The sequence below is a fragment of the Pagrus major genome, chromosome 13 (assembly GCF_040436345.1).
Source record: "Pagrus major chromosome 13, Pma_NU_1.0".
In the NCBI taxonomy this organism is placed as follows: Eukaryota; Metazoa; Chordata; class Actinopteri; order Spariformes; family Sparidae; genus Pagrus; species Pagrus major.
Genome location: NC_133227.1, coordinates 30,890,978 through 30,911,751, shown reverse-complemented (window position 1 = coordinate 30,911,751; position 20,774 = coordinate 30,890,978). Strand labels below are relative to the sequence as shown.

The following is a 20,774-nucleotide window of genomic DNA, read 5'->3' as shown; positions in this document are numbered from 1 at the left end:
GAAAAGAATAATCTGGATCTGTATGTTTCATGTTCGAAACAGAAGCATTAGACTCAGCACATTTACACTAAATCTGGTCTGTTTCATTTACGTTTGCACACATTTACCTCCAAACCACAAAGAAATAATAAGTCAAACTCTGTTTCAGCTAAAATTACATTTCTTCCTGCACGTTTCTGCTTCTGCATGTAAGTAATCACTTATTTATTCAAATGTCACCAGCAGAACCAGTCTGCCCTCTGGCAAACAACTGGGACGTGTGGATAAGACCTGACATTTACTGAGACCAGCGAGTCAGCGTGATAAATCTGGAGCCGAGAAATCCAAAGATTGTAAATAAACATGCAGAAAAGTCTGAATGTTTCATCTTCAGCATCGAGGAGCTCGTTCTGCACACCGAGGAGCCTCCTCCTCGTCATCGATCTCATCGTCCTCGTCTGGTCCACATGCAACAAATATTTGCCTGAGACGAGTTTATGATTTACAACAGGACTTATTTCATCTGTGTGTGTGTGTGTGTGTGTGTGTGTGTGTGTGTGTGTGTGTGTGTGTGTTGAAACCTGACTCCGCTCTGTGGACACACACCTTAATATCTGCTGAGCTTCGCCCTCAGAAACAAACAGAAGGTGACAGAAGTTTGAAGGAGTGTGAAATAAAAACACCAGCAGGCCGAACACACATTGTTAATATTTAATGACTCAATCTCCGAAACCATTGCAGCAATAATCCAAAGGGTCTGAGCCCTCCAGCTCAAAAGTCCATGTACAAGATCCAATGTGAAATTTAGCCGAGCGCTCTGCGTCGCGTCTCCTGTAAAGCAACAGCAACTCATAACTGCAAACAGGATCTCTGAGCTTCTAGCCGACAGACGGATCAAACAATAACTGGAAGACTTACAGTATAAATTCTATACATGTTTTCAAATTAAATCCAGATGTTGAAACAAACATCTTACATCCATAGTTTGGGTTGTAGCTCCTGTGGCCCTTCAGTACCGAACCGAAGGTCACACAGAACGAATTAATACTGGACTGACACTGTTAAATAAAACAGCCAGAGTGAGACGTGTGTTTAAGATACTTCACTATATTCACTCTATGAACAGATCTCAGACCTCAGGGCTCGTTAATATGAAGTCCTAGAAGGATGTGCAATGTCTACAAGGGACTACTTTTTTAGGAGATCGGCCACATTAGACACCTGAAGAGAGGACTGGTGGTTAAATCATGTAAACGACTTAAACATTCAGGTAAATAGTTGTTGTGTAACAGAAGTGTGTGTTCGTGTTGCAACACGTCCGGCAGCGTTCACCTCCTTATATGTTTCTGCTGTTTCGCGCTCGCTTCTGATCCTGTGGTTGTTTGTTTGTGTGAATCACACGACTCTCGTCTTGTTATTCACACTGAGGCCAGACTCCTCCTGTGACCCTCTCTTTTTCTAACTCTGCACAATTTGCTTCTTTTGTCTCGTTCTCGTCTTTCTGCTGCTTTGTTTTACTGAGAAAACAGAAAAGAAATGACGGTTTTCCTCAAATTACACTGCGAGTAATCAGAGTAGCAGTAAGTGTTAAACTAAATATACAAAAACGAAACGTATTTTGATAATCAGCTGTTATATAAGTGTGATATGAAGTCAAAGGATGCCTGAGGGAACAACAACACTCTGCTCCGTGTTGTGAATCCACCACCTCCACCTTTTTTATCGAGGCTACCTTTTGTGCCTGACTGCCTACATGAAGACCAGAACGTAACCCTGAAACGATCAGAGTGATTTCTTTTATTGAGGACGCTTCAAGAGTGCTTCAGTCTGTTCGTGATGACAGTCAGACAGCACGGAGTGGTTCACAGGTTTCTTCACCGATGACAAAGACAGAAACAAATGATTGTGAGTGTCTAAGATGGTTATTTTTCAGTATCATCGCGGCTGTACGTGAGGTTTGAAGCAGAAGAAGAGTATCTTGTAGTATTCTGGTGAAAGAAATAGTGTTCGGGACAGAAAGACTTCAGAAATAAGGTACAAGATTTTCTGGAGCTCGTGGATTCAGGTCTTTGTGCATCTTCATCAGAGTTAAACAACACAGAGACTCACATCCTCTTAAATCAGGCCGTCCACATGCACACATGTATTTCTGAAGACGCAGTATATTTCCTGTGCTTTCACCTTCTGTTCACGTTAACAGACTGTGGGTCACTGAAAGTGGAGCTTCTAGAAAAACTCCTTCCAGCGTGAAGATCAGATTCAGAAACAGACTTTTGGAAAGGAGGACGTGGACACACACACGTTCACGTCCTGATCAGGTCTCATCAGTGTGTGTAGCATCACACGTATATGAGTTATGATACTGTGTGTATTTTAGTTATAGTGTCTATATTAGAGACACAAATGGACGTTGATAATGAGACAGAGGCAAACTGCCTCTCTGACCCGCCGCCTCGGTACCAGCCCTGATACCTGACACTAATACAACAAACACTAGTTCACGCAGCCAACCACAGTGTTTACTCTGCTTCCTGTATAAACTGGTACTCGTGTACATGAACGGTCATGTGATCTGTGTCTTCAGGTGTGGACGGAGATTATTTCTTCATTTTAAAACCCCATCATTTAAAAACTACTCGTGTGTGTTTGGACCAGGCCTCAGAGTGTGAATCTCTCTGTCATTGTGGTTTTCACTTCCTGTCTTCCAGCCTGCGCTGGATTCAGTCCTGATTGGAGGTTATTTAAGAGGATGTGAGTCTTTGGATTATTTGACTCGATGAAGACACAGCTGACGTCGAAACGTTAGTGTTTCAGTAAAGTTTGGTCCAAAACGTGTTTCGTGACCTCAGCTCTGAAACCAGACTGCTGTAAACGGTTTGAGTTACACTTCTTCCTTCAGAGTCGGGAACAGACAGCCTCTTCACAGGCCTCTGTTTGTGTTTTATCACATGGGTTTTTACTTTTTAACATTTCCAATAAGTAAACCACAATTATTTCTTACACTGTTCACTAAAGCAGGAGTGTGAACGCTGGACAGAGCTGACTGTGACGAGCGTTACCAGTCCTCTCTTCAGGTGTTAAGGTGACAAATGAAAGAGTCGGTGTCGTCGTTGCTCTGAGTCTCACTGGCCAGGAGGATTATAACAAAGCTGAGGAGCAAAGTAAAAGTAATAAATAAAAAACAAAGTAAGCGACTGAGACCCAGTTCTTCACTTCTTCACGTCGTCATCCGCCGGCCGGATCAAAGTTCTGAATTGTCACAGAGTTTCCGGCAACTTGAAGATTCAAACTTTCTAACTAGAGTAAAGCTTCAGAAGTTGCCGACTGTTTGTTCTCAGGAGTTGTACCGATAATATCTCTCCGTCCATGTTTCCTGTGTATATTTTATAGTACTTTAAGCGGTCTTCATGATTGGCTAATAGGTGCTTTCTGCAACAAACACATAAATTCACTGGAGATAGAGATTCGCTGTTTTGGTTTTAACTGTAAACTGAAATGTTCCTCAGGCGTCCGTCGCAGGATCAGGAGAAGGTGGAGCTCTGCACGTCCAGTTCAGTCTAATCTCTTCTGCTCAGATCAGTGTTGTTCCTGAAACACAAAGAATCAGACGTCTTAACACGGCGTCAGTGACATCTCCTCATCCATGATGGTTCAAATACAAAGAAAGTATACCAACATCTGGAGGAATGTCTGACTCCTGGTGGTGAATCCCATTGGATGAGTTTGCACCATGAGCCTGAAAAACATGAAAACACATCGAGAGAGAAATAATAAGATTCATTAGACATTTTGGAAAATAGATACCACTCTTTGGTCTGTAAAGGGAAACAAGCCAGTTGTGATCAGATCTCAGGTTCACTGAGACAAACAGACTCCATGTTTCTACTCAAAGACAGAAAGAAGTTCATGAAGAACATTTGCTGAATTCACAAGAAGGAACAAATAAGTCAGAATCAGTCAGAGACAGAGTTTCACACAGTTTATAAAGTGTCTCCAACTCAACAACTCACTAAACTGACACATTTGTTAAGGGAGTCTGGGGACAAAGAAGTCGCCTATACTGGTTACTGTTTAGTGTATCTGTAAAATGTGACATGTTTAGATCAATAAAATGTTTCTTCTTTCATAAATTGAGTGTAAATGGTGAAATCAGTGTAAACAGTGTGTTCAAACAGCTGCTAAATGTTGGCAGGTCAGACTTTAGCACTTTAGACACAGAAGCAGACAGGCTGGTGCAGCCATGCTGCCACAAACTGACACTTTTTACAAGGAAACACACAACTTACTGTTTTCATTTAATGCTGAATTTACAAGAAGGAGACAATGATTCAGAGTCTGTCAGAGACAGAGTTTCACTACGTTAGAAAGTTTGTTTTCATGCAGCAACACTCAAAATTGTGTGATTTGTTAAGGGAGTCTGGTGATGTTGTGGTTACTGGTTCAATGAAACAGACAGTGTGTTCACAAACATCAGCAGGTTAAGAGAGCACAAACACGTCATTATAATAATTACATTGTTACATTAAGTAATCTGATACATCTACTTCTTTCTAAACTTCCTGACTCTAAAATAACTTTTGTGTTTTTTCTACTCAGATCTATGAAAGTTCAGCTTCTTCTCAGTCTTACCGGGCTTTTCTCTGGATGCCGGCGCATGGCCTGGACCAGCTGGTCGACCTGCTGGTTGTGCTCCAGGGCGTTCCTCAGGGCGTCCTCGGTGCTGAGCAGTCGCTGGCGGAGGCGGCTCACCTCCGAGTCCAGAGCCGAGGGGTCCAGCATGGAGTACCGCCGGTGGTCGGGTGAAGAACGCTCACGACCCTGAAACACAAACAAGGCAGGAGGATAAGAGTTAAATTATTCACATCATGCTCCAGAATATATGAGATTAACACATTTTCATATTTATATTTCCTCTCGGGGATCAGCTCCGTCTGCACACAAAATATATGAACCAACAGCTGCTTTTATAGACTCTGTGAATGTCGACTAACCAGCTCTGAAATATGACTTTGTGCAGTTTATGGTGCAGCTTAACACTGAATCCCCCGACTATCATCCTGATAAGGGCCCATTCTAGCTATAAAATGATGTGTTAGTGCAGTGAAATTATGGTTCAGTCGACAATGATAGAAATTACGTTGATTGGTGGAAACATTAAAGTATTTTAAAGGAAATAAATTGTCATTAGGAGCCAGGAAACCCCCCGACCGGCCAACCAATCATAAAGTGTGGAGAACGTTTAACGGGCAGTCTGCGTCTCAAGTTACTGGTGTTAGCTGTGTGTTATCAGGCAGTTAAACAAATAGATGCTATCGAGTTGCATTATGGGAAATGGAGGATTGAGCTTTCTCTTGTCCTCTCTTGATGTTCTGGCTGTCACGTCTTCCATGTTTATATAAAGTCAATGATTGTAACGCTTCATAGGTTAAGTAGGTTGAAGGAATTGGACATGTTTGGGAAAAGAAATGTCCTTGTTGCTGAGAGTTTAAGAGACAATATCACTATTTCTCCATTCAATATGAAACTGGAGGATTTATTTTATTTAGTTAAACGGAGCGAGTTATGAAGCTCGTCAGCTGAGAAAAGATGTTCAGTCTGACTTATATTTTCTTTTTCTCAACTAAAATGATTTCTTGACTTAAATCTCTCCTCAGTAAACCGATAACAGATGTGTGGGTGAAGCCTTCGGTGCAAACAGGACCTGCTGAGGATTAAACTGGAAAAGAACAAGAGTAAACGTCTTAAACTGCAGATTAACAGTCTTCTCACCAGGACAAGCAGCTTCTCGCGCAGCGTCTTGATGTCCTCCTGCAGCTTCTGCTCCTTCACCTTCCACTCGGCCTTGTGCACCTCTCGGTTCAGGTCTTTCTCCATGTCCCGAGAGTGACGGTGAGACTCCAGCAGTAGCACCCTCAGCTCATTCAGGCTCCTGGGAATAAAAAAGACAAGAAACGATTTTCCACACGTGTTTTTCTCGCTCTGAACTCGACGTCTCCACACACAGCAATGAGACAGAAGATCTATGAGTCATAGATCAGCACATTATAAAGATACCAGTTCATTATGTGAATAATATGTTATCCAGTCTGACCAGTGGGGCTTGTGGAGGCGGCCTCATCCCAGTGCATGTCAAACAATCTGTGACTCCCGGCTGTTTGCCTGCATACTAACATCAGTCACACCACATGTTAAGAGGTTAGCTGGTTTAACCTCTGCCCTCTGTTATAGTGATACATATGTATGTGTATATATATATATATATATATATATATATATGTATATATATATATATATATATATATATATATATATATATATATATATATATATATATATATATATATATAATGTCCCTCTGGACAGATGATTTTCAAGCTGCTCTAACAAATATGTTTATATTAATAATGCATCGAATGTGTAACATGAAAGAGATGTAGAAGAAGTTAATATACCAACATCATGGTCAGAACTTGTGTCTGCTGCCCCCAAGTGGACAAAAAATCAGGAACTGCAGCTTTTAAAGGAGCAGTTCACCCAAAAATAAAGTCAAAAATCATCTACTTTGTGGATTTTTCCCTTTTGCCCTGATAGCAGAAGACTTAGATGAGATGATGACTGAGCCTGACTTTATATCATCAGGAGGAGACGATGACTGAGCCTGACTTTATATCATCAGGAGGAGATGATGGCTGAGCCTGACTTTATATCATCAGGAGGAGATGATGACTGAGCCTGACTTTATATCATCAGGAGGAGATGATGACTGAGCCTGACTTTATATCATCAGGAGGAGATGATGGCTGAGCCTGACTTTATATCATCAGGAGGAGATGATGGCTGAGCCTGACTTTATATCATCAGGAGGAGATGATGGCTGAGCCTGACTTTATATCATCAGGAGGAGATGATGGCTGAGCCTGACTTTATATCATCAGGAGGAGATGATGACTGAGCCTGACTTTATATCATCAGGAGGAGATGATGGCTGAGCCTGACTTTATATCATCAGGAGGAGATGATGGCTGAGCCTGACTTTATATCATCAGGTTGTTAAGATTTTAGTGCAGAAATGTTCCTCCACTGTCTCCTTCAGTGCCTCAGGCATGAAATGACCCAGCTTGAGTCACCACAGCCTGTGTGCTCTGTGACTGCATCGCTGTTTGTTTCTAAAAAAATCATCCTCTCTTCACCCACGTGACCTGATAGTAGATCAACCTTTGCTAATTGTCTGTTGTCCTTAAAGCTCGCCACAGACTGAACTAGCAGCAGGAACATTAACGGAGCTGACGATGCTTCCATCCAATAACTCCACCTCGAGGGGACACCCACTGATCTTCACACTGATCTACAGTATATACACAACTTTTATTGCATACAACATAATTGCTGCTGCTGTGATAATACACAGAAACATATTCTGCTTCAGCCAGAGGCTGTTATTTTAGAGCCTTGTAGCAGTTACTAACATCATAACTGTCATAAATGTAAGAAAGTCAATAATGTGACACCATCGAGCATCTGTGCACCGTCTGAATGTGACTGTGCGACTGTTTAATAAAGCTCTGCACGTCTGCAGCGACACCGTTACAACCTTCTCTTTACACCCGGCTGGATAAATAATGACCTCAATTATCAGAGTTTTACTGATTTGGCAGCTCGAGCTGCAGCAACGAGAACAAACCTGGGAGGTGAAACTGTGCCAGAATCAACTGAGTGTAATCTGAGCGGTGGACGTTGGACAGGTCTCTGCTGCCTCTGCCTCTGGCCTCTGGTTTACCGTCCGCTGGTCCAGTGTTACGTGCTGGCCGGTGGCAGCTTGTGCAAGGCTGGCAGTTACACACTGGAAAGGTGGGACTACCTTAAAATAATGAGCTGCACCGGTTGTTCCTGCAGCTGCCACTTCAGCGACAGAAGTGTGATCTATCAGCCACAGACAGAAACTAATTACCTGCAGCTGCTGACAGAAAGCTGAGCAGAAACACTCAGTCTGTCAACTCAAAGCTGCATTTTCACACCAACAACGGATCAAATGAGTTCCTGTAATGTGAAACTTTTAGTGACGAAACCTGAGAAAAATTTAATCCGACTGTACGGAGCTTCTGAACAATTATGATGAAAACGTTTTCAACAAACTGAAACTCTTCAATCGTTTCAAGGAAATCACCGAGGTGTAAAATGTGTTATTGATTATCACTAATGTTAAAGGCCTGAGAGGAGAGAGAGGACGACTATTCTCCTGATCCAGTTTCTATTTTTAATCTGGATGATTTTCTTTTCTGGTTCTTGCAGGATTAACTGGTGACACTTCATTTTACAGGTCTGAACATGTCACAATAAGAAGGTGGTAATTACCAAGCAACATATTATAAATTACCACAATAATTACCTCAACATTACTGGATGTGCCTCAACATGGACAACAGTTAATAAACAGCTGCTGATTTCTATAAAACATTTCCAGGAAACTTCAGCTGGTTATATTTTATCTTCCAACAGCTTCAGTCAAACTTCTGCAGGTCAGTAAATTAAAGATCAATGAAGTGCGACTGATTAATCTCGAGCTTCTTTCATCTGTACACCAGGTGAGGAAAGAGTTTGCTGTTGTAATAATCGATGGGGCAGAAGCAGAGCAGGTGTTTCCGGCTTCACCTGGCTGTCTGGTGCATGAAGGGAAAGTCTAAAGAGGTCAAAACTCGCCAGCAACACTTAGAACGACTGGACGTGTTTCAGCCTGTGGCCTCGTCAGGGTCACGCGTTTGAGGCTGTCCATCATCACTGTTACTACGGAGACCCGCCCTACTCCACTCTGTGTCTGAACAAAACATAACTTACAAAAAAAAATGAGGCTGGCAAACATTTTATTTTCTCACCTGTTTCACAGACAAATTAAACATTTAAGAAACTATTTTTAAATTATTTTTCCACACATGTTCTTTAGTCCCAAACACGTGAGAGAAAACGAATAGAAAATAAAATAAAACAAAGAAGAAGAGAAATAGATCTCAATGAATACTTTCTTTTCCTCCAAGAGAGCAGCTTCATCACATTTTGTTTGAACTTCCTGACTTTTCTTTCTCGACCTCGATCAGACTTAGAAAACGGATCACCAGGTTTTCCTTTTCTCTCTTGCCTCTCGTACTGACGTCTGTCATGAGTCTGCAGGAGATGTGTTAAATCTCCTTTGCCTCTGAGGACAGTCGACCTGTTGACTCTGATGAGTGAATGAATGTGAAAACACCATCAACCAGCACTGAAACATATATATTATATTATTATATATATATCTGTTATATATGTATGTATGTATGTAATGTTTTTTAAAACACTCCTGAAGTAACTGAAGATGTTTCCCAGTTCTTGACTTCATCCAGCAGCACCTCAGCATTAATGGATCACATCATTAGACCCCACTGTGCATCCATGATATTTTCCTCTGAGGTCACCGTCAGCACACAGGAGCCCTACAGCTGCTATGAATAAGTAATCACATGAACAGTGTAATATTCATAATGAGGCTGTTAACACCGTCTACTGCTGTGAGACGAGAGGCCGAAGTCTCCTCATCTCCTCGCGCTCAGTGTGTTTGTACAGTTAATTGCTTCATATTTCTCTTTTACATTCGTCTGTTTTTACTGCGAAGCTGTAAATGTACAGAACAAATTTCCCTTGTGGGACAGAAACCTTTTTTAAATTAAAGTGAGAGTTGGTCACGAGCTGGACGGTAAAATTGTATTTAAACTCGTTCAAAAGTTTAAATGCAGCAAGTTGCTGAAACTCGAACAATTAAGAGAACGAATCTCAGAAGAAACATCAAGTTATTTACTGCAGCGGAGGAGAAGAAACCTCCTGCTGTTCATGCTGCTGAGAGTGAAGATAACAACCAGTGCAGGTTTTATCCAGTCCACAAATAAAACTGTGCAGCTGGACAACATGTGCGATCAGATCGATGCTGAGCCTGAGGGCTCCGACCCTCCGTCCAGTAACTGATTGATACAATGATGTATTTTTATATAATAGCTGGCTCTGAGTGCTGAGGCAGATTGTAAAATCAATGCCGCCTCGTCTTCATACCTCTCTTTCTTCAGCAGCTCCTGGCTGATGTGGACCAGCTGCCCCGAGGCATCATGGGACTTCTTGGTCATGGCCTCCAGCTCCGCCTCCACACGCAGCTTCTCCTTGGCCAGAGCGTCGACTTTCTTCTCCCCGGAGCGAACTTTGGCCTCCAGGGCTGACGAACGAGAAGAGAAGACAGTTGTTTTTGTATATTCAGCTTTCACATGTTTTATAATGTAGATTATTATATTTTTGGCCGTTTGTGAGTGTTTACTCCTCTTATGAAGCAGTAATAACTGGTGCTTAATGAGATGTTTATTCACATATACCTCTACATAAATCCATCCTCTGATGAAGGCCAGGAGACGTGGCTGAGAGCTCAAAAGTACTCCAGGAAGTAGAACTTGATTTAAGAAGTTTATCATTTCAAAGGTGGAGGTACGGAGGATCAGTAACGGTCCATTTTACCTCATCTTAAACCCGAACATGTCTTTATCATATGTCATATATCATTAAAGGTGTGATTTGTGAGAAATGGGCAGAATATCAGCAGAGTAACGGACCCCTGCTGCTCAGTATAACACCTCCTGTAGCTTTCTTTGGCTATAACCAGCTGCAATTAGCTAATTAGCACAGTTAGCCGTGTAGCTAAGTGGTCCTATTAGCTGACTGGAGTCTGCCTTAACCCTTGGATGATGTGGGAGTCACCACAGGCAGCCGGGCTCAGCTGGACCGCAGACTGGACGGAGGTCAGTCTGAAGACGGGGGACGCAGTACAGAGGTGATTTACAGCGGCTCTGAGCAGGACAATATTTTCACTTTACTCTGTGAACTGAGGATTTATTTGGACCGAACCAGAGGTGACTGTGGAGACAGACCAACACTGTTCTGGTGACTGTGGTTCAGCTTGTGTCCAGTTTGAATGAAGTGTGTTTGACGGTGAGTTAACGAGGCGATTAAGATCGTCTGAGTTCAGTCAAAGAGAGAAACTTGAGTTCAGACGGTGTACAGTTGTATTTTTCTGTTTAGAAGCAAAATAGGTGTCAAAATATTTCCTTTCTTCACATTTAGTGAGTTTTGTTGACTTGTTAGACTCAGGAGTGAACTGGCTGCTTTTACATCTCCAGCTGAAACTACGGGGCTGTCAGACTATCACCTCTGAGCTACAGAGGGCTGTTAGGAGAAGGACAGGCCGGGGTTAGCTGGTTAGCATGCTAACTTCAGCAGGCAGCACACAGACATTTTTAACAAGCTTCATTCTCCTTCTGTGCATCTCAAAGTTTATCTGCAGCAGCTTGAGTTCGCTAAATCAAGGTGGTTTCCTCCGAAGCTGCAATCTCGTTAGGAAGAGAACTGTTCCTGCCCTGCAGCTCAGCGAGACTCCACAAAGACGGGAAACACAGTGATTGAACTTTATACTAAAAACTATATAAAGTAGATTCAGACAGGGAGGAAAGCCCCGACTTGAACCAGGTCGATGAGCTCTCAGGAACGGTGAAATGTTATTTTCTAAAAAGCAGCGAGCAGAGAAGACTAATGAAACTATTCTTCACTTTGTGCCTCCCATTGTTCTTCTCTCTGTTTAAATTATTCACAATCTATTCTTCAAAGAGTGTCACTCTGATTATCTGAACTACATGACGTGTGTTTTGGGCTCTTTTGATGTGCTGGAACTTTAAGTTTTCAAAAGACAGCGAGTCGACAGATTTCTCAGCGATGATCAAAGAACGTAACGTGAAGATGAACACGATCCACCGAGCGGTGAACTCAGCGCGACGGCTGGGAAGTGAAGAGAAGTCTGCAGTCCCGACACGCAGAGGAGCGCTGAGCAGACGTTCACTGACGATGGTGATTATCTAAAGGGTCAGTCCACACCGACTCATGGAAACCTCCCGCTCATGTCAGGGAGTTTCTTTATCGAGTGCGTCCCTCAGAGCTAAACTGCATCATGTTAGTGAGTCTCTGTGTAATAATGTGTATTATCAGCATCACCAGCGTCTGACATTTGTCCTGATCATCCAACAAACCCTGAAGATCATTTACAACATAGATTCATTTAAATACTTGTGAGAAATTGTGAAATAATGTTTGTATTGAGCCGAGGAACAACGTGACATCATCCAGTCTGCAACAAACCAAACCACTACCAGCTGTGGCTTTAAAAACAGGCTCAGGAGGTATCAGACAGAAAAACCCTGAAGTCAACACAGTACAAACATCATCTATTAAATAAAACCACTGAAATATATCAAAGTAATGTTACAGCCAGTGAGAAGAAGGAAACATTAGATATTTTCCCAAAACATTAAATGATGAAGGAAGTGATGAGAACATGAATATATCTGAGTTTTTCTTATTTTTCACTGGATTGGGCTGAAATGTGTCATCTGATCAAACAAATAACGAAGAATCTTTCATTTCCAAACACTAATACCTCCACTAGTTTTCACTGTGTTGTGTGTAATGTGAATAAGTGTGTACTGAACTACAGAGTTAATTAGTCCACAGAGAACGACATGACATCATCTCGTCTGCAACTAACTGAACCATTACGAGCTGTAACTCGACCAAAAACAGGCTCAATCACACAAAGACAGAAAAACGACCTATTTTAAATATAAAACATCTTTTAATTTTTCATATATATGCAATGAATATTAACACTGTCATGTAAAAAGTTTCAGGTAAATTAAAATAATCCTTCTTGCGAGAATCTCCTGTCAAATTCAGTTAATAAGTTAAGTGTGTTTTCAGCTCTGAAGCGTCGCTGAACAGGACGTGCGTCACAGTTTCTTCTGCTGAACCAAATAACTGAACTACATTAACACTCAGAATCAACATCTGCCTCAACAAAGTGAAAACTACTGGAGATGTTAACGTGATCTGACCTCGGAGTGAGAACTGTGTCATTTCTTTCCAAAACCAAACCTAAATTATTTGCAGGATTTCTAAACTGCAGGCTGAACACAAGCTCTGGTTTCTATTCCAGCTGCTCTCGTGTGTGAACAGTTACGATCTCTCTGCAGAGATTTAAATATTCAGATGTGAGAAACTTTAAGAAAAAGACGAGAGAGGTGGTGAAAGTTCACCGACTGCTGCTGGACATGTTCTGGAAAAATTGACATTTACCTGCCATCTGGGATTTGAGGGCTTCGACCTGCGATGTGAGAGTCGAGACCTCTTTTTCTCTTTTCAACAACTTCTCCATCGTTTCTGAAGAGAAGCAGAACAACAGGAAGTGTCCAAGAAACAACAACGCTGCAGGTTTAAAGTCACATTTCATCTGATTATGTGGAGACGATTCAGAAGAAACCATCCGAAGAGTTCTGCTTCCATAACAGGTCGCCTTTATGCTAATTAGCAAATGTTTAATTTATATATTTAGACATCAAATATCAGAAAACCTGCAAGACAAAATGTTGTTTTAATGTGAGGAATCGACTGGGAAACTTTCATGATGATATCAGAATCTTCATCCCATTATCTCCATCAGCATTTACAGAAAACAAACTTTCATTTTGATTTCTATCTTTATTCTGCAGGTTTTTACCGGGAGCTTTGTTCATGTATCACTCACAGCCTGAACATTTTAATCATACAAACATGGGGAACATTGATTTGTTACGGCTGCTGACAGTACTTTAAGTTCCTGTAGCTTTCTGTCAGTTAGCAGGAGATTGTAAAATCTTATTAATTATGAAACAGAGATAAAGAATGTTTTTTTCCTCTTCTTCAAAATACGAGATTAATAAAACCTGCTCTCAGTGAGTAGATTTACCCTCCCTGACACAGTCTAGCCTCTTCAGTTGAAATAATTTAGTAAAACTTTGATATTTTGAGAAATTTAGCATCCTCTGAAGCTCAACAGTTAACACGCTTCCTGTCTTTATGCTAAGCTAAGCTAACCTGTTTAACAGACAGACAGTATTTCTCTAAATGTTGAACTGTTGTTGTTGCTACTCGGTCAAGAAATATTCAGACACATAAATCATTTGTACAAATTAAACGGATCCAACACGAGAACTTTAGAGGATGACAGCGTTTTATAAAATATAAAAAGGAAACTTTTGTCTGAAGGGTAAAAAAACACCCACTGCTCCACCAAGAAACATTCAACCTGTTTAAGAGCAAATTGTTATTTTTAGTCTTTTGTTTTGGACAAATTGAACAAAGAAGATATAAAAAGTAAATTACTGAGCTTCAGGGGATTTCTTTAAATATCAAACTCTTCTATTGTCGAACTAAAATTTAAAATAAATCAAATTTCTACTAAAACTGTCACCTTAAATTTAACAGTGATCAGAGTGGAATTAATCTTTTCTTCAAACTCTCCTCAATACAAGTATTTCACAAGATGTGGAACTGAAGAGAACTTCTCCTTTCAAAGGTTTGTGGTCGACATGCTGAAGAAGACAGAACAGTGAACTTACTGAATAACATAAAATCAATACAATCAGTTTAACTTTGGGGGTGAACACATGGAGCAGAACATCATGAACAATCATAAACACGTAATAAAGCAGAATAATATTAACAGATGTTGGTACCTTCGATGTTCTGCTTCAGCTTCATCTTCTCCTCTGAAATCTCGTTATCTTCTATCACCTGAAGCAGAATCAGTGTTAGCACAGCTGAACCTGAGCAGCTTGTTAATTACTGAGAGGATTTCTTATCTCTCCTCTTCAGACACTCACGTTTGCATCATGGGACGTGTAGCGGTCGGCCTGGATGGCCTGCAGCTGGTTCGCCGTCACCCTTAGCTTCTCCTCCAGTTTCTGGATCTCCTCCTGGCTCTCGGCCTGGGCCTTCTGCAGCGCCTGGTAGTCCGTCATCTTCTTCTCCGACAGCTCCAGCCTCTCTCTCAGCTCCCCCGTGCCTTTCTCCTGCTCCACCTGCAGCTTGTCCATCTCCACCAGCCTCTGCTCTGCCTTCTGGAGCTTCTCCGTCGCCTCCTCCAGGGCCTGCCTGCTGCTCTTGGCCTCCACCTTGGTCCTCCATGTCTGGTTCCCGTCGGTCATCTGCTCCTTCACCTCCTGAAGACGAGAGCACAGGTCTTCACGCTCCTTGGTCAGAATGGCCGCTTCGATCTTGTGTTTGGCCTTCAGGTTCTCCATCTCCAGCTGGTGCTCCATCTTCAGCCCCTCCAGAGTGGCTCTCAGCTCCTGGGGGTCCTGCTCCTGTCCTGCTGCAGTCGGATGATCACTGCTCAGTGAGGCCTTCAGCTCCTCCAGGGACTGCTGGTGGTCACTCACTAAAGTGTCAAATTTATCCTGCAGAGAGAAGAGGGACGAGTTATCAGGCTGTACGGGCCAAAACATGAAACTCACAACATGAAACTTCTGCGAGATGTTTCCAGATGTTGTGTGTGGAGGGCAGGGCACGGTCGGTGCACATCCAGAACTTCTGGAGGAATAAACCCCCAGAGTCACATCAGATTCTGCTCTGACCCGGAGCCGTTCACAGCCGGGAGGAGAGCTCAGAGATGACTTTATTTTCTGGTGATCCATTTTCTAAAAGTATTTCCTCTCGTGTGTTTATGACTGTCGATCTGGAGGGAAAAACGTTTGCCTGCGTTTCCTGATCTGTGAAAACACACAAACTCTCTTTTTACTTGATTTCAGACATAAAAAGTTTTTTCACATGTTGTCACAAATGGAAAAACAATTAAGGAGCTTAAATGGTTATTCTGGCTTTTTCCTCATAAACACAGGAGAGAAGATCATTTGGATCAGACGTAGAAAATGGGTCACCAGAAAAAGATAACTCTGATTTTCCCCTCGGGGCGTCCGGACGTCGCAGAGAGGAGAGAGAACCAGATGACTTAAAGTTTCCTTCTCGTTATGTTTCGTCTCGTTCTCTGACTTCCTCCCTCTCTGACTCTCTGCTGAAGTTACAGCGACAGACGATCAGATGAAACTCACCGTCACCTCGAGGACACCTGTGGATTTCTCTGCTTTGAACATTGTTGGAAACATTTGGGATAATGTGAGAACACAACTCAACAACATGGAGAACAAAGGTTGGGTTGTTTTCAGATTTTGATGCAGAGTTGTTACATATTTAATCTTTAATTCACCCTGACTGAAATGTTTGGGTTAGATTCAATATTCTTATTGATGTCGTTGTTTTCTTGGTTTTCTCTGTTTTTGCTCTTCCTCTCTGCTCTTAGCGACCTGATAATATTTCAGAATGCAAACTATGAATTAATCCAGCGTGTGCTGTCATCAGAGCTTCACAGAGCTCTGCTGCAGTGACCCTGCTGCTCCTGCTGAAGCTCTTTGAACTGTCTACATCTGAATACCTTCCAGCTGTCCATCATCTCCATGTTTTCCTTCGTGGCCTGTTGGAGTTTCTGCTTCATCTCACTGATCTCCTGGTTCTTATTATCCAGCAACGCCTTCAGCGCCTCCACCTCCTGCTGGTTTTCTTTGAGCTCGCTGCTCTCCTTCAAGAGGGTCTCCGGCTTGGTGTCGGACCCCGCCACGGCCTCGCTGTCGTTGGCCTGCTGCGAGCTCGCGTCAGATCCTCTCAGCTGAGCCTGGAGCTTCTCGATCTCAGCTCTCCGGAGGCTGAGCTCCGTCTCCAGCTGCATGATGCGACTCTGCTCCTCAACCGTGGTTTGCTGATGAGAAAAAACAACATCGGTGGTCACTGCTGCTGAAGGGTTATCTGACAGCAGAAACATGTCAGCCTTTCAGGAGAATGACCTTATTACCGTAACAGGTGGGAGCCTCTGAAACAGAATGACGTCATTCAAAAGAAAAGGCGACTTTAAAGAGCAGAAATCAGGAAAAAGGAAATCAGAGGAAACCCAGAGAGTCCTTGAAAGGATCGGAGACGGTCAGACGCATTCCAGCAAATAATCAGTCCACATAAAAACACCATGATGGTGGACAGTGACACACTGAGTGAGAGTTCGGCTCCGACACACATGAAACTCTTTATCTTTCTGTTTTAGTACGAATGATATAAACTGGATGTTAACTGGTGACCTTCAGCTGTGCAGGTAGGTGGTGAGAGAAACAGATCTGTTTCTGTTGTGACGGACACAAAGGACTCACGTCCTGCAGACAGCACTGCAGCTGACAGATGTTTAATTCACACACGGACTGAAAGGATTTCTGTAACCGAGGCTTCACCCACAGGAGCAGTTTGTTCACCATCTTCTGTTCACATACAGTGAAGATCTAAAACTGTGTTAGATATCAAAGACAGAAACACGTGGAAATAAAATATTAACCTGCCAGGAAACTGTCTGACTTTAAAGCTGCATCACAGATAGATGTTTTCTGGGGGAGGAGAACAAACTGAAAAGTTAGTTTGGATGATGTTTGAGCAAGAAACAATTACTGACACTTCCAGCAGAGAAAAGAAACCTGTTGGTGTTTCTGGACATGTAAGTCCGTCATTAACTCTCCTGCCAGCTCTGTTTGTTGTCTCCACCATCTTCTGGAGGAAATATGTTTCTCTTCAGCTGCTGGACACTCCACATTCTCCTCTAGCTCCTTTCTAACGTTGTCTTTCTGCTGAACACTGAGTTTATCAGAGCTCTTTCACTGTGAAACAGCTGCCTGGCTCTGCTTGAACGAGACTCATCAGGAGATTTCAAACAACGTCCTAAAAACATACATACATGTGATACAAATGTGTCTGTTGCTGCTTTTACGTCTCCTGGATTAATCTTTTAAACTAAAGTTGTGTCCTGATCTCACAGCCGGCTCTTTTAAAAACACCTGTTAATGGTTTAAAAGTCTTATAATTAAAATAATAACGATATTACAAATCCATTGATCGAGTTTAACTCCCCTCTTCTGTTCTGTCACTTTTAAAGCTTCACTAAGATTTGTTGTTGCTTTAATAAGTTTATACTCCATTTATTTTCCATTGACTACAGATGTATTAACAGTTAACTTGATCTAAAGTGAGAACAATGTCTTTTTAATGTTAATAAATCCTTATTATAAACTTACTAAAGGTTTTTGGGGCTTTTGTCTTTGTTGGATTATTATTATTAAAGCTGATGATAGAAAAGACGCCCGGTCGGGAATCGAAACCCAGACTGCTGCAAAAACACAATAAACATGTTTATTAACACATAATAATGTTAATAAGCATCTTATAACGACTCACAAGTGTCTCTTTACCTTTAACTCACGCTTATTACAAGCATCTTAATATACAGTGACCATCAGCCTTTCCTTCTGAATCTCTTTTCAGATCTAAAACAGGAACGATGTCGTATCAAAGGTTAATAAATCCGTTATTACGCTCTTTATTATCAGCAGCTTATTGAGTTACCTGAGTTGTTGCTGAACTCAAATATTCCTTTTCTAGCCGTTCTGCTTTTTATTTTTGAGGAGTTGCATCAAAGCGCCGGCAGCCCGAGGGGCTTCACATTTCACAGACGATAAAAAAAAGTCCAAACAAACCATTAGACTCAGAGTACGATACCGCTGTCGTCTTATTAAAGCTGACAGTCGCCTCTTAAACGTTACAGTCGTTGTATCGTTTCCATCCGAAGTAATAAAAAGTGAAGGAGCCAAAGAATCAATGTGTCACCGCCCTGATGTTTGTTCAGCTCGCTGTGTGCAGAGACGTGAAGACGAGAGAGCACAGCCATTCTGATCATCTAGAAGCAGCCAAGCAAATATCATAAAGCCCACAGCAAACCTCCACACACACACACACACACACACACACACACACAGTCATATCCAATTAAACGAAGAGGAGATTAAGAAAGAGGATCCGCTGCACAGTGCACAGATGTTAATATCAACCATGTGGGAAACAATCTGAGAGGTTGAGCTGATTCATGTCAGAGATGTTTCCTGAGCAGGTCACAGCACCACACACAGGAGTGAAGGAGTAAAGAGAGTTAAAGTCCTTGACGACACTGACGTCGACTTGAAGTCAAGAACTGAGAGAGCTCGGCAGCGGATCAAAGCCAAAACAAGATCAGATCTGTTTTTTTCACCTTGGTTCTCTTACCCAACCTCAAGGATACTGCATCGTGAGTGCATCGCCCCTGTTGGGAGAAGCATATAGGAATCCACTGTTTCAAAGTCTTTTGTTATCTTTTGATGCCTGAAAATTGAAAGCACAAGCCTGATGGGTTTGATTTGTGATACTGTGGTCTATTATTGAAGGGACTTTTCTCTGTGAAGTGCAGCGCTGCACGTCAGAGCGGTGCAGAGGACGTCCTCCGCTGCTCTCGGCCGCTGCTGGCGGTCCCGTTAACAACGAAGTCATTTCTCATGTGTCACTAATGACATTACTGCAAAGTAAACTACAGTGGAGACATTCATCCAGAGAGTCTCACGGTGCAGCTGATCCGAGAGTCGACCTTTAGACCTTTAAATAAAAAGATTCATCACAGTTTCACAGTTTCTGCAGCAGAAGGAGCTGGAGGAGCTGACGTTACGTGTCCTGTCAGAGATGAACGTCTCAGGATGTGATGGTGACGGAGTGAGGATCAGTGGTGTGTTGGACATCAGAGGCTGCTAGTAACAACACGTCTGACTGTTTAATTATTGTGTTACAATTTGAACTGGGAAATCACAGATTCTGGATTTTTGTCTGAAAAAAATTATGGAAATGTATAAAAACTGATTTTATGGGGTCTTATTAACGTGTCCACAGCGCTGAGGAGAAAAATATTTGGATGGACGTCGATGTCGGTGGATTTCTGCCTGCGGACCAATGAAATCCTCTGATGTCCAGGTCAGAACGAGAGAATTGTACGTCAGTGATGGTGGACCACCGATCATATGCGTCTCCTTTGTGTAAAGAAAGTTTCCCTGCAGTGTTGAAACGTTCTGCTGGATCATGAAAAGACACCAGCAGTCATAAAAACGTCTGGACTGAGACTTCAGTCTCCCACAGAGACACTACAGAAACTACAGAGCCTACAATCACAAACGTTTCTTTGCTTGTTCCACTTGAAGACACAGACGTTTAAAAATGAACAAATTACATTTAGCTTCCATTCAGGTTGTTTCCTGAGGACACGCAGCAGATAACACAGCTCATCTAATGGACTCCTGCACAGCTTAAACTGAGGGACAGTCACAGCGTCACTGCAGTGGAGCAGATATCTGAGGGTTTAAATCCTCACGTCCTGCTCGACGTTTGTCCCAAAATCTCTCCTTTTCATGAAACTCTGTATTTCTGAGGGAACAGCTGCTGTCTATCAGCTGCTGAGAGGTTCGAGTCCAGATCATCGTCCCTGCTGAAGACGTCACTGAGCTCCTCGTCTGAACTCATTAATCCTGTTGAAGACGTCTGTATGTGGTCGACAGGAACCTCATCAGGTATAAATCTTCCTTCTCAGGTTGCTCGATATTAAAAGTTACACCTACATGAGTGTGTGGAAGCACGTTCATGACATCACTGATACAGCTAGTGACGGTGATAAATACCTCCAGGTCTCCTTTAGTGATGCACTCCTCCTCCACTCTGAACTGGAGGTCCTCCACCTTCCTGATGTCACAGAGGATCAAAGCATCAGAGTTAACATGTGAGTCATCAGGTCTTTATCTGCTCTGTATGCAAACATTAATGTATCCTGCATGAACACAGTTCACACCAGCAGCTCTGTAGCGTGACAGAACGACAACGTACCTTTTCTCTTCTTCAAGCTGATTGGCCAGCTCCAGTTTATCCTTCTGTGTGCTGGCCAACATGGCTTTGACCTGCTGCAGGGTTCCTTCATTCTCCGTTATGTACTGTGGAGAGGAGGC

At 42.4% G+C, this 20,774-nt stretch overlaps 1 protein-coding gene across 2 annotated transcripts in view; it reads right to left on the bottom strand.

The window, feature by feature from the left end:
- Positions 1-709: 709 nt before the first annotated feature.
- clip2 (CAP-GLY domain containing linker protein 2) overlaps positions 710-20,774 on the bottom strand; it is a 39,310-nt gene continuing 19,245 nt past the window's right edge. The window contains exons 6-17 of one of the 2 annotated variants that reach the window (XM_073480036.1): positions 20,656-20,759; positions 20,454-20,514; positions 19,010-19,060; positions 16,334-16,654; positions 14,727-15,302; positions 14,580-14,637; positions 13,162-13,245; positions 10,051-10,207; positions 5,749-5,908; positions 4,609-4,797; positions 3,652-3,715; positions 710-3,567 (exon numbers count right to left, since the gene is read on the bottom strand). In XM_073480036.1, the coding sequence (XP_073336137.1) occupies positions 3,551-3,567; positions 3,652-3,715; positions 4,609-4,797; positions 5,749-5,908; positions 10,051-10,207; positions 13,162-13,245; positions 14,580-14,637; positions 14,727-15,302; positions 16,334-16,654; positions 19,010-19,060; positions 20,454-20,514; positions 20,656-20,759 (1,842 nt within the window). In that variant the 3' untranslated portion in view covers positions 710-3,550. The remainder of the gene's footprint in view (positions 3,568-3,651; positions 3,716-4,608; positions 4,798-5,748; positions 5,909-10,050; positions 10,208-13,161; positions 13,246-14,579; positions 14,638-14,726; positions 15,303-16,333; positions 16,655-19,009; positions 19,061-20,453; positions 20,515-20,655; positions 20,760-20,774) is intronic. The other variant, XM_073480037.1, reaches the window with a different exon arrangement.